Source organism: Mirounga leonina, unplaced genomic scaffold (genome assembly GCF_011800145.1).
Source record: "Mirounga leonina isolate KUSES-001 unplaced genomic scaffold, KU_Mleo_1.0 Mir_114, whole genome shotgun sequence".
NCBI lineage: Eukaryota > Metazoa > Chordata > Mammalia > Carnivora > Phocidae > Mirounga > Mirounga leonina.
The window spans coordinates 14,713,588-14,729,376 of record NW_023270265.1 but is presented as its reverse complement, the minus strand read 5'-3'; the positions used below and the strand labels follow the sequence as shown (position 1 = coordinate 14,729,376).

At 50.7% G+C, this 15,789-nt stretch overlaps 1 protein-coding gene across 4 annotated transcripts in view; it reads right to left on the bottom strand.

Moving 5' to 3' along the window:
* Positions 1-10,153: 10,153 nt before the first annotated feature.
* Positions 10,154-15,789, bottom strand: part of CUNH10orf71 (chromosome unknown C10orf71 homolog) — a 29,618-nt gene continuing 23,982 nt past the window's right edge. For all 4 annotated transcript variants that reach the window (XM_035023800.1, XM_035023782.1, XM_035023792.1 and 1 more), the window contains one exon: positions 10,154-15,204. In XM_035023800.1, the coding sequence (XP_034879691.1) occupies positions 10,852-15,057 (4,206 nt within the window). In that variant the 5' untranslated portion in view covers positions 15,058-15,204 and the 3' untranslated portion in view covers positions 10,154-10,851. The remainder of the gene's footprint in view (positions 15,205-15,789) is intronic.

Sequence of the window (15,789 nt, the reverse complement as noted above, 5' to 3'; positions counted from 1 at the left end):
AGTTCTTGGATCTTTGAGTTTATATTTATTACCAAATTTGGAAAAAGGCAATCACTATTCCTTCAGTGTTTGTCTTCCTTCTTCTCTTTTTTAAAAAAAACTTAAAATAAATGTATGCAAACCTCTTGATATTGTCCCACAAGTTGCTAATGCTCTGTTAATTTTTTAAAGTCTTTTTCTGTGGCTTATTTGGCATAGTTTCCATTGCTGTATCTTTTAGTTCACTAATATTTTCTTCTGATTATATAATCTGCTTTTAATCTCATCTAGTGTATTTTTCACTTAAACTATTGTATGTTTCAACTCTAGAAGTTCCATTGGGTCATTTTTTATGTTTTACATCTCTCTCTTCATTATGCTCATGTTTTCCTCTGAATTCTGGAATATATATATATATATATTATATATATAATATTTATATTATATAAATATATATAATATATTTAGAACAGCTGCTTAGTGTCCTTGTCTGCTCATCCATTATTCCTTTCATTTCAGAGTCTGTTTCTATTGAATGATCCTTCCCACACCTCTGTTATAAATCATATCTTCCTGCTTTTTTGAATGCTCGGTAATATTTGATAGGATAGTGAACGTTGTGATGAACATTGTGATTTTTATATTGTTGGTTGCCTGGATTTTGTTGCATTCCTTTAAATGGAGTTGGGTTTTATCTGGTAAGCAGCTAAGTTACTTGGGATATGTTGGATCCTTTAGAATTTACTTTGATGAGGAAGCGTTCTGTAATTTGTGTTGTTCAAAATGGTAGGCACTACTTACATGCAACTTTTACCCACTTTCTATATGGCTAGTGAATAGTCATGTTTGGCTAGTGGCTATCATATTGGACACTGTAGCTTTAGAGGCTTGCCTTCCAGCTTTTTTTTTTAAGATTTATTTATTTATTTATTTTAGAGAGAGAGCGTGTGTGCGAGAGAGAGAGAGAACAAAGCAGGAGGGGCCAAGGGAGGAGAGAGAATCCTCAAGTAGACTACTTGCTGAGTGTGGAGCCCAATGTGGGACTCGATCCCAGGAACCTGAGATCATGACCTGAGATGAAATCAAGAGTCGGCTGCTTAACTGGCTGAGTCACACAGGCGCCCCACCTTCCAGCTTTTTAAGATCAGATCTAGTGAGTCTTTATTCTAAGATTTATTTAGCTCCACTACTAAGGTGATGCCCTCCCCTGCCGAAGATTCTACCTAATGCCCTGTGTCATAGGATGCATTTCCATTCTAATTAGCAGGAGATGAACTATTCTTGACTTTGCATGAGACTGGGGAATTGTTCCATCTATGCATTTCTGGTGATTCTTTACCTCATTTTGGTGGTTTCCTCTCAAACATATGTATATTTTTTTATACTTGGCCAAAGACCCGAGGGGATCCCTTTTGCAGATTTCTAGAACTTTCCTTCTGGACGGCCCCCTCCTCTCTAGTACTCTGCCCTGAAAATTCTGGTTTTCTTGACCTCTCGAAACTCTAATCTCTGTATCCACAAAGCCAGACTGCAGGGCTCTGTTTGGGTTTCCCCTCTCTGAACCGCAAGCCTGGAAATTGCCTCTAGACAATAAGCTGGTGAAATCTTGGGGCTCGCCTTACCTGTTTCCCTTCTCTTCTGGATCGTGGTCCTCTGCTGCTTGCTGTCCAGTGGCTAAAAACTGCTGCTTATTGTAGAGGAAGCCCTGCTACCACGAGGGGAGGCAGAAGAGGCATGCTCTCACAACATGTACTTTAGTATAGATAGTGGCTGATTTTAATGTTTGGTAAATTCAGTTAGAAGCTCACTCATGGAATATGATAAAGTTATTTTTCTAAGCAGATTTCTGTTAATACCAAGTTTCCATGTAAAATCCCAAAGATTCTTGGTTTAAATAAAAATGGCCAAATTGGATGGGCCTATGGACCTCAACTTGGAGGGACACTTCTCTTCTGGTTTGCTGGAGTCCCTGCTCAGGTGGCAGAGAGAAAGGAGCTACCCTGGGAGTCATTTTGGACCTAGCAAATCCCCTCCTTGGCCAGCAACAAGGGGGCTCAGATTTACTTAGAAGAACCCTTTTCTCTTAGCATCTTCTGCCAAAGCTTGGAGGATTCAGATTAGATTCAAATCTGTTGTGGGAATTTTGGGAGGGAATAGCATATGGCTTCTCTCTTCCTTCCTCCTGCTTCTGGTGGCTTCTGCCCTGCCCCCTCCCTCCCTGCTTTGCAGAGTGCAGGACAGAGAAAGGTCTTTCCCCAGGCTGGGTGGGCTGGCCTTGTCAGCATGATAACATGCTCTGGGAAGATGGTGTGGTCGGGGGTCCTTTAACTGATGGTCTTAGCTGGGATCTTCTAATTTTAAGTTCTTGAAGCCTCAAGAACATGCCCAAAGGAAGCTGTTGAAACTTTTAGGGCTATCTTAGTGGCTGATTTGACTTCCCAAGACACTTCAGAGTCACCCTGTCTCAAAACCTCATAGAGAAATTAATTGAGACATGAAGATGTCAAGCAGTGTCTCCTCTAGGACTTTCTAAAGCTCTTCCATGCTTGATAATATTCAAACCCTATCTACAGAGTTAAACTGGATGTGTGGACACCTTAGGTCGTGATGCTATTTATCTTTTAGAGCCATTTTTTCCCCTGTCATAATATTTATTAGATAGTTTCATTGGATTGAAGGGAAGTGAGAAGAGGATAACCAGCTGAATTTACTCCCCTCATCCTGAAGGAGGGCAACCTTGATTTTCCTTAGGTGACTTAAGAGTTAAACCCCATCTAAACCAGCCTGGACTTCCCACTTGGCAGCCAAACATGGTGAAATACTTCAGAAGACTGGGGTCTGGTGCCGAGTCTTCCCATGGCAATAAACACAGAGTTCAGGGCCACTCACCACTTTCACTTAATGTAATTTGTCTAATGTCCTCATCATTTCATTGTCACCAAACCAAATAAGAGTTGGTTTCTAATTTGGGTTTTGGACGTTGTTGTGAGCACCAGGCAAGTCTTTGGCCTCCTTTTGTTGGCAGGTGTGAATTTCTCATCAAAGAACATTAGTTAAATGTGAATGCTGACTTATGGGGTACATTGTGGGACATCTGTTCTTGGGCCTCAGGTCCCTGAGACCCCATTTGTGGGGCTGCAGCCTGCCCAGCTGCCCCTCATACAGGGTCAGGGGAGCAAAGTGCCTGCTCTGGTTTGGGAGTGGGTTGACTCATCCACATGGTGTCAACAACTAGGTGGGAAAGGGAGGAAATAAGATCTAAATGGAATAGGTTGCTTTCCTAAAAGATCCTTTTAACTGGCTTCAACTCTTCCATTTAAAGTAAGAATCCCTGGGGTGCCTTGCCTGGCTGGCTCAGTGGGAGGAGTGTGCGACTCTTGATCTTAGGGTTGTGAGTTCAAGCCCCACATTGGGTGTAGAGATTACTTAAATAAATAAAATATTAAAACAGGGCAAAATAAAATAAGAATCCCACTGAATTCAGTGATGTTTACATGTTGCCTACCTTGGACCTCACACTGTGCTAGGCACTGGGGATGCAGTGATGATGTGGACAGACAAGATTCCTCCTTCCAAAATGACCATTGGGTAGGTGAGGGAGACATTTAAGTGGGCAATTACAGCCTGTTCTGTGATGGGAGAAGCCCATGGACCAGCAAGTGGGGAAAGTGAGGTGCATGGTCAAGAGCAAGGGCATTGGGGATGGCCTCCAAGAGGACGTGGTCTAAGCTGGGGAGTGTTAGGTTTCACAAGAGTTAGTCAAGAGGAGGCTAGCAGGGAGAGGGTGAGAGCAGACAGGGAAAGGAGGCTGGTGGAAAGACAGAGTTCCTGTCATCTCTTGCTGTGTCACAAACTACTCTGAAGTTTAGTGGCTGAAAATAACAGCAATCAGTTTATCATCTCTCACGGTTTTGTGGGTCAGGAATCTGGGAACGGCTTGGTGAGCTGCTTCTGGCTCAGGTGGCCTAGACGCAGGAGCTAGAACAAGAGGGCTGGGGTCTCTCCCTTTCTTTTTATCCCCACGTGGTCAGTGTTGGCTTCTTTACAACAGAGTGAGCCAGGGGACATGGACTGCTCCATGGCCACTGGGGGCTTGAGGGATGCATGTTCCAGGGGACTGGGGAATGTGGCATGGCATTTTTTGACTTGGCCTTGGCATTGCACACCAACTCTATCCTGTTGGGCACAGACCAGCAGGCAAGGAGATGCAGACCCAACCTCCTGTGGAGGGGTCAGAGAATGTGGGAGGAAATGGCCCATTTGATCAACTCAAAGAAGCCCAGGATGACTGGAATCCAAGGAGGCAGGTGATGAGGCCACCGAGAACTGAGGTCCCAGTATGTGGCAGCCGTGCATGTCTTCCTCTGGAGCTGACTCTGCTGAGGTGAGCAGGAAGTCCTGGAACATTCTGGATCAGGGTGGGGCATTATTCAGGGCTTTGGAGTCCCTGTGAGGAGAGTGGAAAGGGGTCATATTGGGAGTGGGAGGAGTGGGGGGGCTCTAACAGCAGTCTGAGTGAGGGGTGGTGGTGGGGTGCCGATGAATGGTGCATATTGACAGATGCCTGGAGATAGAATCCACAGGTTTGGGGTCTGATTGAATTGGGGGCAAGAGATTGGGGGCAGTGGGGATGGACTGTGGCTTGGGCCACCAGGGAGTGGGCATTGTGGCGCTGAGCTGGGAAGGCCGGAAGGGGAGGACCTGGTTTGAGAGGAGAGCTCTGGAGCTTTTCCTTCTTCCATTTTTCTCTTTGGAGGCAGGTATAGTTGCTCTGCTATCGCCAGAGTGTGGGTCTGAGCGGGCCCCCACACCCTTTCAATTTGGCCCACAGTCCCAAATCCTGCCTTCCTCTGGCCCCTGCACCTTTGATTCCAGGAGAACATGGAGCCCAATCTTTTTAAGACTTAAGAATATTCCATTGGATGGATGGACGTCATTTTGTTTGTCCGTTCATCTGTTGACTGACATTTGGGTTGCTTCCAACTTTTGGCTATTTTGTGAATAATGCTGCTATGAACATGGGTGTGCAGATATCTGTTTGAGTTTCTGCTTTCATTTCTTTTGTGTATCTGCCTAGGCATGGAATTTCTAGCCCATGTGGTAATTCTATGTTTAGCTTTTAAAAAAAATATATTATTTATTTGACAGAGAGAGAGACAGCGAGAGAGGGAACACAAGCAGGGGGAGTGGGAGAGAGAGAAGCAGGCTTTCCATTGAGCAGGGAGCCTGATGCGGGGCTCGATCCCAGGACCCTGGGATCACAACCTGAGCCGAGGGCAGGCACTTAACGACTGAGCCACCCAGGTGCCCCTCTATGTTTAGCTTTTTGAGTAACTGCCATTATTATTTTTTACAGCGGCTGCACCATGTTCTATTCCTACAAGCAGTGCACAAGGGTTCCAAGTTCTCCACATCTTCACCAACACTTGTTTTCTTTCTTTCTTTTTTTTTTTAAATCCTAGCCATCCTAATGGCTGTGTGGTGATACCTCTTTGTAGTTTTGATTTGCATTTTCCTAATGAATAGTGATGTTGAACATGGGTCAAAAGGTTTCCATCAGAAGGTATACACCTTCTGGGAAGTCAGCAAACTTGGCAGAAGAGATATGGTAAGTGTGTGGGGAGGCCATTGAAATCACATTGCCCGGTGCAGTGGATCAGCTGGCTGGACAGAGGGCCCTCCCTATACTCCTCACACAGGTACGCAACAGACGACCCATGCAAGGAAGGGCAGAGATGGGGCTCCACTATGGCAGTGTTGGCTGAGTTCTTGACCTGGCTTGCTGGCACTTTCCATCTTGATCAGCACGGAAGAATGGGCTGCTGAAAGCACAGGAATGCCGAGTGAGACTGACCATGTCATCTAGAGTTTGTAAATGTGAAAGAAGAGCACACCAGCCTAAAATTTTCCAAATTCAGAGGAAAATATAGGACTGAGCATGGAAGACAGGATGGCAGGCATCCACAATATCACTCAACACATTATGATGAGGGGGGATGAGAGGGCTCTAAAGAGAGCAAGGTGCACTTCTAAGCTTGGGAAGGATAGGAATGGGAGATGGAGGCCAGGGCTGGGACCCAGGAGGAGAACCGATGGCATGGAAGGGCTGGAAAGTGGTGTCAGCATGGCAGTGCCCAGAATACGCTGAGTTGGAGAACAGTGCGGGAACAGCGAGGGGACTTAAAAAAAGAAACTGCTGTTGGATGAATGATGAGCACAGCCAAGACTGGCTTTGCTTAGGGATGGTGATGCGCGTGGCTCCTCAGTCCCCCATTATCTCCTCGTGCGCTGGGAACACTGGCTCAACCGCCTTGGAAGGGAGCCCTCGTTCCTGTCTTCTGAGATCAGTCCATGGGTTCCTTTCAGAGCTCCAGGGAACGCTTGCGTCTGGCTCTGGCAGGGCTTGTGGCTGTGCTGGACAGTTCCAGGACCTGGCTGTGCCTTTCCCCGTCCACAGCTTTCCACCTGGAGGAGTGCCTGCCCATGGGCAAACCCAGATGGGCCCTTCCTCCTCATATGTCTCCACTGAAGTGACCCCACTGGTGGGAACGCTGGGCCCGGGCAGCGCCGGATCATTTGCGTGGGAACTCCGTTTAGGATGGTGTTTATGAGTCTGGGTGTCCCTGAGTCCCCCTGGGAGCTCTTCTATTTACAGCTGTCCTTTTCCCACACTTGGAGAGGTGATGAGGTGAGCAGGAAGTGCAGCCGGGGCTGTCTGGTCATCAAGTGCACAGGTGTTGGGAAAGCCAAGAAAGGCTTGGGCTTCCTGTCTGAGAGCCGGCAGGTGAAGGAGAGAGAATCCCCAGAATCAGCTGCAGTTCTGCATCTACACGGAGTCCAGCGCAAGGAGGAGCCCTCTGCTCAGATGGCCCTACTGGGGTAACACTAAGGACACATAAGCAGGTGGTGACAGGCTCTGATGACATGGCCCGGAGCTCTCTCTGCTTACCTTGGACTTTATATCTGAGTGAGATAGAAGGCTTACATAAGACAATCGTGTGTAATATCGCAGTGTTATCTGGGCCAAAATGCTTCCCACCTGCATAGAATTTATGTTTTGCCTAGAGCTCCTCTTTCAATTGCAAATGTTTCATTCATGTATTTCACTCCTGCGGCCATGCCCTGTTTAGACTTTGGACCCACGACATTGTTATACTGGAGCCCCATGTGCAGCCTGGGGTCTCAGAGATGTAGTTAGGACACGTTGGACATTGAACCCATCCCTGTCTTAGGAAAGGGGTCACTAGCTTCTATGGCACACTTCCGGTGATGGGGAGCTTAGTGCTCCCCAGGCCACGCTAGCCAGCTGGACCCGGTGGTGCAGTTATTAGGCACGCCCTTCCTGTAGTGGGCATGAATCGGCCTCCCTGCCGCTCTCCCACCCCGACATGTAAGGCTCTCTTCCTGGGCCCGCGGCGAAGCTGCAGACATGAAGACCTGGGTGCGTCTCCTGGAATCTTTTCTTTTCCGGGCCAAACAGAGGCTCCCAGCACTTCTCAAAGTTTAATGTGCAAATAAATCCATGGGGGTTCTTGTGAAAATGCGGACTGAGATTCTGGACTTCTAACAAGCTCCCTGGTGATGTTGGAGGCTGCTGATTCATTGACCACACTTAGAGAAGCAGGAGGGGCGTGCTAAGAGGGTCCACCTAGTGCAAGTGACAGTGGCCTGAGTTCCTGGCGTGGCCCCCTCACTCAGTGACTGTGTGACGGTGGGAAGTTACTCAAAATCTCAGTGCCTTTGCGAACGAGGCTACCTCTCGTTGTGAGGATGGAGGCCGGTCCCAAAGCTCCCAGCTCCGGGGCTGGTTCATAGCATTTGACTGACAATGTGAGCTCTTGGTCACTTTCCACTGGATAGCTCCAGGACCTCTGATTGTTCTTTTGAGGTACTTTTATGTACCTCCCCCAGGAAACACTAAGGGGGGGTTATAACTCGTAGGAGGGCCAGTGCACTAAATAAAAAGATGCACGCATGGCTTCAACCCACAATTTCCACAAATAAAATGTTTTCACGGTTCTCACCACTGTCCTATTAAACACAATGGTAGAAATAGTGGGGTTTTTTTTGGGTAACTCAGAGGAGTCAAATATTAATTCAGAAGCTAAAGGGACATAATAATAAAGGTCTATCTTGTGAGGCTACACTGGTTGATTCTGGTGCTGATTAAAAATGCTAATTAACCATTAGCTAAGCCCTTATACTTTGACCTGGTAAGGCCAATCTATCAGTATTTCACAAACGTCATCTTTGTTTAATAGATAGATTAAAGCTGGGGAAATTCTGGTGTCTTCATAAGCTGATGTACTCCTTGGTGTTTCCTGACTCAACTTAGGTGCTGTCTCCTGTAGGAAGCCCCTTTTCTTCCCGGGCTGAGGTAGATGCCCCTCAGATCACTCTATTAAATTACTTACCACAGGGGACTATCACTGTCTTTCTTCTCTGTTAGATTTTAATTCTTTGGGTGTGGAGACCAGATCTAATTATCATAGTATATCTTTAGAGCCCAGTGAAGTGCCTGGCACAGGACGGGAACTCTGAAAATGTTTGTAATAGGAGGGAGCAAGGAAAATAGAGAGATAAGGAAAAGGAGAGAAAGGGAGGAAAAGAGGGAAAGAAGGAGGAAGGGAGGAAGGAAAGAGAACATTATTTGCAAATGAGTTGGTCTTCATTGATTTTATCCCCCGGAAGCATTACCTGCTTCCTAGGAACATAGGAACCTTGCTGTAAGTGATGGAGGCCTTCCTCTGGCTGACCTGCTGGGGAGCCAGGTGTTCCAGGAATCCCTGCTCTCTGAGTGGATGCTGCATCCTGCCAGACGCCCTGTTCCTCTTGTGCATTCATAAGGAAGTTGACCTTGATCTCCAAATATCTACCTTGATGCTTTTAGCTTGATCAATAGCTCTGCTTATATTGTTTCTAAGACAGAAGATGACTGCTTCCCCATACATAAGCTCCCCTTAAGGAAAGTGTATTATTCCTTGTGGGGACATCATTGCTATTACTATAGGTTTGGTTTTTTTTGTTTTTTTTTTTTTTAACCGAAGGTTTCTATTTTTGTTAGGCAGTTCTTTTCCTGGGCCCTGAGAATTTTAAAATGAGCTATCCATTTTCCTATCTGAGTAAGATGAAAGCAGGTGAGAGGATGCTTAGCCACGGTGGCAAGAGCCAAGATCACAGATTGTTCTTCCCACTGGCACCCCAATGCATGACTCGTGGGAACCAGACTTCTCGGACAGCAGCCGGACTGTATTCCTGGCCAGTCATCTGGTTGTCTCACCAAGGCATCGAGCCGGGATTTGTGGAGTATTTTCACAATGCAATTAAGGTGTGGCCGTACTTGTTGGGAAAACAAACAGGTAGAAAATCCTGAATCCAAATCGTGGCCAAGAATAAGAGCTCTTGTATTGGTGTGAGCCTGGGACTTGGTGAGTTCTGTGCCTTCCCATCTTTCCAGCCTGGAAACAGCATTTTTGCCAAAGGAACAAGGATGATGCAGTTTGTGGGGTTCCTGGGGACGTGGACAGCACAGTCCCGACAGCTGCCTCAACAGCTGCCCTTTCTAAACAAGGAGAGAGACGTGTTTGCCCCTGTCTTTCCCATAGCACAAGAATTAAGTTGCTGCAGCGGATGCCCTGGGTGGAAGCCCGTGAAACCAGCCTGCGTTCCTTCCTAGCATGGCTGCTCACAGTGTGCATGTGCTCACAGACGCCTCTGTTCTCAGAGGCCAGAGATGGTTATTGCATTTTGCTGCCTTGACCTGAATCAGATACTTCCCTCCACATCCCCAAAGACCTGGGAGTTGGGAAAATACAATTTCCTTTTGAGCACAGGGCATAGGTTAACAGTCGTGAAATTGGGACACCTGGGGCCTGACTCAGTTCCCTGGGCCAGCCGTGATGGTGAGCTTGGGTCTCCCTCCTCTTTGTCCCCCTACATGAGTGGACAGCCTGGCCCCGCGAATGCAGGGACAGTGCTGAGGGCTCCAGGAGGAGTGCCGGGATGGCAGCAGGTGCCGAGGCTGCTCTGTTCAGAGTGATGCCCCTGCGTGGCCGGTGGTGATGGAAGGTGATGGAAGGCCTGGACAGCACAAGGCACTTTACTGACCAGGGGAGACCTGCCACTGCCCACAGATGGAAGACCAGTCCAGGACAGAACCACATCTGCAAGCTTGTTTCACTTTTTAAAAGGTAGCCTTTTCTTTATCAGAAAATAGCCTTCAGAGGAAAGCTTCCTCAGTAAAGAAAACCCACTCTATCCAAAGAAACATTTCTGCAGGGTTGCCTTGGGGCAGTCCTTAGCCATTTCTGCCTGCAGTGAGCTGCAAATGGTTACTGCATGGGAGCGAGGGTAGAGGCGCTTCTCTGTGCCATGCTGGACCTGGAGGGGCTGGGCCGGGTGGTCTGCTGGCCGGGCAGGGCTGCGCTCAGTGCAGTGCGGCACTTCTGGGGGCTTGGGAGTTGGCTCACTGCATGAGCCGGCCCTTGAGAAGAAGTAGGTGCGGTGCCCGAGCAGAGCGGCCATTAGGAATCAGGCTGGACTCAACCCAGTGGCATGGCCAGAGGAGGACAGGGAGTAAGGGAGGGGAGAAGGAAGGGGTAAAGGGAGCAGATCCAAGATCCGGGAAGGGGCTTGGGAGGGACCCGGTCATGCCAACAGTGCCCTCCCAGGGAGGAGAGCCCCAGGAAGCCTTTCAGATGGGGTTTTCTCAGAATCCCCACTTCCTTTGAGACTTTAGGGATCCCACATGGCTAAGTATGTGTTGATGTCTGTGTGTGTGTGTGTGTGTGTGTGTAAGTGATTGATTGTTTGGTGGAAAGGGGAAGTAAGTTCTTCTGGATTTATTTGAGGGGGCTTAGTCTGCTGTAATTCTCAAGAAATGCCTTCTGTGGCAAAGTCCTCTAGGTCGTCGGTAGAGATAATGCCCAGGTGCGGAGCATCTCCCCCCTCCTCCTCTGGGCACCGGGGAGGTGCTGGCTGCATGCTCTGGGGACCAGGGTCGGCCGCCTCGGGGGTGTGCGGGCCCTGCCTGAAGAAGGTGGGGGCAGAGAGCTGAGACGAGCAACGCAGTGTCATCAAGGGCAGGGGCCGGAAGTGGGGGTACAGCATGTAGGGAGAATCGGGTGTGTTTGGCGGGGGTGGCTCGGGGGAACCCCCCTCAGAGGATGGGATGGGGACCTTGACATATTTGCCCGTCTCTGGGTCATAGAAGGTCTTGATTTTCACCTGGAGTGGTAGATCGAAGACAAAGTACTCTCCAGATTGGGGGTCTTGAAGGACCTTCTGGGTGGCAGGGTAAGGGGCCAGAGGCATACGGGATTGGGATCCCCCAGGCTGCCTCCTGAGTGGCTCTAAGGCAGACACTGAGTGGCGGTGGATGGGAGGGGGCAGGGAACGGACCTCGGGGAACCTGGATCGGGGCCTCTCTCCAGGGGATGGTGGCCTACGCTCCCAGTCCTCCAGGAAGGGCTTCTCTTCTCCAGGTTCACCATGCTTTTCTTGCAGTTGGTCGGTCTTTCTCCTCTTGCTTGCCAGCTTTTTGGCCCGCCGCAGGGCCTTCTCTGTTTTGGGTGGGACCGCCGGGGGCTTGCCGGCTGCCCTCTCCTGCTGAGCAGGAGGCTCTGGTTTCTCTGGGAGGCCCGCTGAGCTGGTGGCCATGTCCAGCACTGAACCTCTTGGAGAAAGTGTCCTGAGGTCTTCGGCGGATGGCTCAAGTTGGGGGTCCGAGCCGGCCTCCCATGTGAGGGCGTGTGTCAGGTCCTCCCTACGGGCGACCCTGGCCGGGTAGAGGCTGGCCCAGGGCCTGGGGTGAGGAGGCTCCCCTGGCAGCAGGCCCGGCTCAGTGGGGACCTGGGAGCCATCATCCCAGGTGCTGCTGGTGGCCGGGGAGCATGCGCTGCTCTCATCCAGGGAGCTGGCATTAGGGGAAGTTGCCATCTCCCCAGGGACCAGTCTTCTCCCTGGCGGCCCTGCTCTGGGTGTGGACAATAAGTGACTTTTGAAATCTTGTGTGTGCTCTCCCCAACACGTTCCCAGCTGCCGTGGGGGTGGCTGGTCTTCTGGGTCGCCTTGGGGCAAAGCGATGGTGGGGATGCACCTTGGAGCATCCAGCTTCCCCTGGTCCGTGGAACTGTTCTTGCTTTCATTTGCCACAATGTGACGTGCAGCCTTTGGGGGTGGCTTCAGCCCTTGGCCCTCTCCCATGAGTGGAGGAGACGGGATGTTTCTTGTTGGGACTGGCTGGGAAGTCTCCCTCCGGGCCGTGCCAGGCGCCTGCCCGTGGTCCTTTGTGCCCTCCCAGGCTGTGCGCTTCAAGTGTGCATCCTGCATGCTAGCGGGGGACGGGGGGTTGGCCAATTCCTGGCTCTCGGGGCCACCAAGACCAGCCTCTTCTCCCCAGCTTGGCTTTGGCAAGTCGTCTTCTTTGTGGCTGCCGCCCAGAGGGTCCTCTGATGACATGGTCCTCAGGAGGGGCCGCATGATGGGTTTTATTACGGGGGTGGCCCTGAAGGTGTTATCTTTAATTGCAAACAATATGTGCTTGTTTGAAGTAGAAGATGGTGAGGGGGTAAGGTCTTTGATTGTATCCTTACTTCTCCCCATCCAAGTGCCTCTGAAGTTAGCCTCCTCTCTCGATGCCTTCCTGGGTCTATATCCAGACAAACCTCCCCCTTCTCCTTGCAAGGATTCCCTCTTGCTGCGCTCCTGCACGCACGTGGGCCCATTACTCAGGGCACAGAGCTGTAGCTCCTCTTTCCCCACCGCTTTCTCCTTCTCGTCCTTCTGACTGTCTCTTGCACTTCCGTCGTTCCTCCTGTCTTCCTGCTGGCTCTCGGTGAACCACGTTTTCTGCTGATCCTCAAATGAGGCAAAGGACTGGTCTGAAGAGCTGGTGCTGAACTTGGCCTTACTTTTGAAGCCTGGCATGAAATCAGATTGGCTGTCACTGTAAAACACATCTTCTTCCTCGGGAGAGAGGGGCCCTGGGGAGAATTTCTGGTTGAAGTTTGGATTCTGAAGTCCTGCATCTCTCTCTGGTTCTGTCTCTTGAGACACGGATCTCAAGAAGCCCTTCTCGAGGCTGAGGGTCTTTGGTTTCTCTGCAGCCTTCCCTGCCTCAGGCTCTCTGCTGCAAAGCCTCAGGGACAGGTGCTTCCTAGGGCAGGGTTCCCCGGCGTCCGGACACTTGCCCGACCCGGTGGTGCCCATCTCCGGATCTCCATCGTCCTTCTCGTAGCTGTTTCTGTCAGCTCCCTCCCCGTTGATGCAGAAGGGGGCTTGGGTGGTAGCTGGAGGTGAGCTAAGAGTTAGATAGTTATCTGCAGAGGCTGCACTGGAGACAGCCCTAGGGTCCTTCTGTGTACTGATGTGTGACCCAGAAGGGCCGTCAGCTGGTGTCTCCTTAGACAGCTCCTCTGGAGGGCTCTCCTCCAGCCCATTGGGAAGGATGTCACCATTGCTCACGAATTCTTGCTTGCCTCTGGTTTTCTCCTCAAGGCCTTTCAAGAGAGGTGAGGGGCTGTATGTGCTCTTAACACATTTCCGCACATCCTTAAGGTTGAACAGCAGGCTGGGGGCTTTGGATTTGTAGCTGTCCCGAGACTGACATTCACTGGGCTCCTTCTCTTGGTACCCATTTAGCTGCCCTGGGGGTGATGGGGTTATCTCCCCTGGCTGGCTGTCGGATGGCTCCAGGACATGCTTGGTGGGTATGACAGGGGTCAGAAGCTTACTGATGTTAAAAGGAGGACTATAATGCTCGTTGGGGTCCATGGGCAGGTCAAGAGCCTCGCTTTCTGGAAATTGTCCCTGGAGATTGTGCTTTGTATACAAGGCTGGGCCTCTTCTGGTGACCTGCTTCTTCTCTTCTGAAGCATCTGGTAGACTTTCTTTCCTTCCTTTGCCAGGCTTTGGTTTCCTCCATGGGGGCTGGGTCGGCTTCACCTGAGGGTCAGGCTGTGAGCTAGAAGCTTTTCCCTCCACAGCGAACACCTGGGCTCCTGGATCCCTAGCTCCCCAGGGTCCAGATTCCGTGAGAGCCCCTGCAGCCAGCCTGTTCACCTCCTGGCTGCAGGTGGCCCGGGAGTGGCAGGGGGAGACTCTGTGCTCAGGGGCCTGGGGCTCTCTTAACAAGGGCGCGTCGTCATAATGCTTGGGAGCTTTGCTCTCTGGGATGGGGTCAGCAGCCTCCTTTCTCTCGGACAGCCTCGGTTGGTGGGCGTTCCAGGACTCAAAAGCACTGTTTTCGCTATGAAGAAAGGTCCCTTTGCAGGGCCACTCCTTACCTCTTCCAGGCTCACCCTTGGCTGGCTTGTGGGGCGGGGAGGGGAACTTGGACTCAAACGAGTTGGTCACGTTTTCGGGTGTTGGGAGGAAACTGCTGGAGCCGTGACAGGCCATTTCGGGATTCCTGGGGGACTCCTGCTCTCCGTGCTTCCTGCCAGGCTGGTGGCTATTCTGGTGGGCGCCAGAGACTTCAGCAGGCACCCTCCTGACCGTCAGAAAGGCAGAATCGAAGCAGAAGTGGACACCACTTTCTGGAAGAGGAGCAAATTTGGGGGGATTTTTGAGAGCCGGGGGCTTACTGGTAGGAGGCCTGCTGTCACAGCGTTGGTTCTCAGTCCTGTCAAAAGATTTAATTAGTGATGATACTTTTGAAGCAGGCTTGCTGTTGCTCCTCAGGCCGGACACGGGCACCTCCAGTCTCCACTGGGCTGGTGTCAGCGGCGGGCTACTCTTGGGATACTTTTCCTCCCCTTGAACGTACTTGGGGAGCTGCTGGAATGTGGCCGCCCAGCCTGCGTGCTCCGTGCCTTGCGACGGTAACTGGCTCCAGATGCTGCTTTTCCTGTGGGTGTGGATCACTGTTCCCTGGGGGAAATTCCCAAACACCTGGCGGGTGATATCCGGGGACAGGGCCAGGTCGGAGTCATTGCGGGATGTGTCCTCTGAGATGCACAAGCTCCGGAAGGCCCGGTCTGTGAGGCTGCTCACCTCCCTGTCTGCATCGTCCAGCACACTGCCGATGCTCGAGGAGTCGCTGAACCCGTCCGTGCACTTCTTATTCCCCTGCATCATCCGCCAGCTAGGAAGACTGTCCCCGGTCAGCCAGTGGGTGCCGCTGGGGGATGATTTTGGAAGAGCAGCCCTCTTCCCGCAAAACTAGAGCTTCCTGTCGACCAGATGCAATTGCAAAGTGGGATTTCTTTCTTTCTTTTTTTTTCTCTGTAAAAGAAAGACGTGCAGGGTATGAACAGGATCTCCAACTTAGTGGCTCCATGTGAGAACTACACACTGGTCCAGATGGGTGATTGTGCCCGTGATGGTTAATTTTATGTGTCAACCTGACTGGGCCCTAGTGGCCAGTTTTTGGTCAAACGTATGTAGATGTGGCTATGAAAGTATTTTTTAGATGTAATTAATGTTTAAATCAATGGATTTTGAGTAAAGCAGATTACCCACCCTCCGCAATGTGGGTGGGCAGCATCTCAGGGACTGAGCTCCCCAGAGGAAGGGACAATTCTGCCCCAGGTCTCCCTGGACTGGAACAGCAACACCAACTCCCCCTGGGTGTCCAGTCTGCTTTGCAGATGTCAGACCCGCCAGCCCCCATAACTGCACGAGCCAGTTCCTTAAGATAAATCTCTTTATATTTATACATCCTGTTGGTTCTGCTCCTCTGGAGAACCCTGCCTGATACAGTACCTAAGGTCCAGATGTGCCATTTTTGCAGAGAGGTCTTCCCTGACATTTCAGGGGCTGTCCCCTCCCCACTTTCTCTCGCAGTGCCTGGTTTGTTTTCTTTCTGGT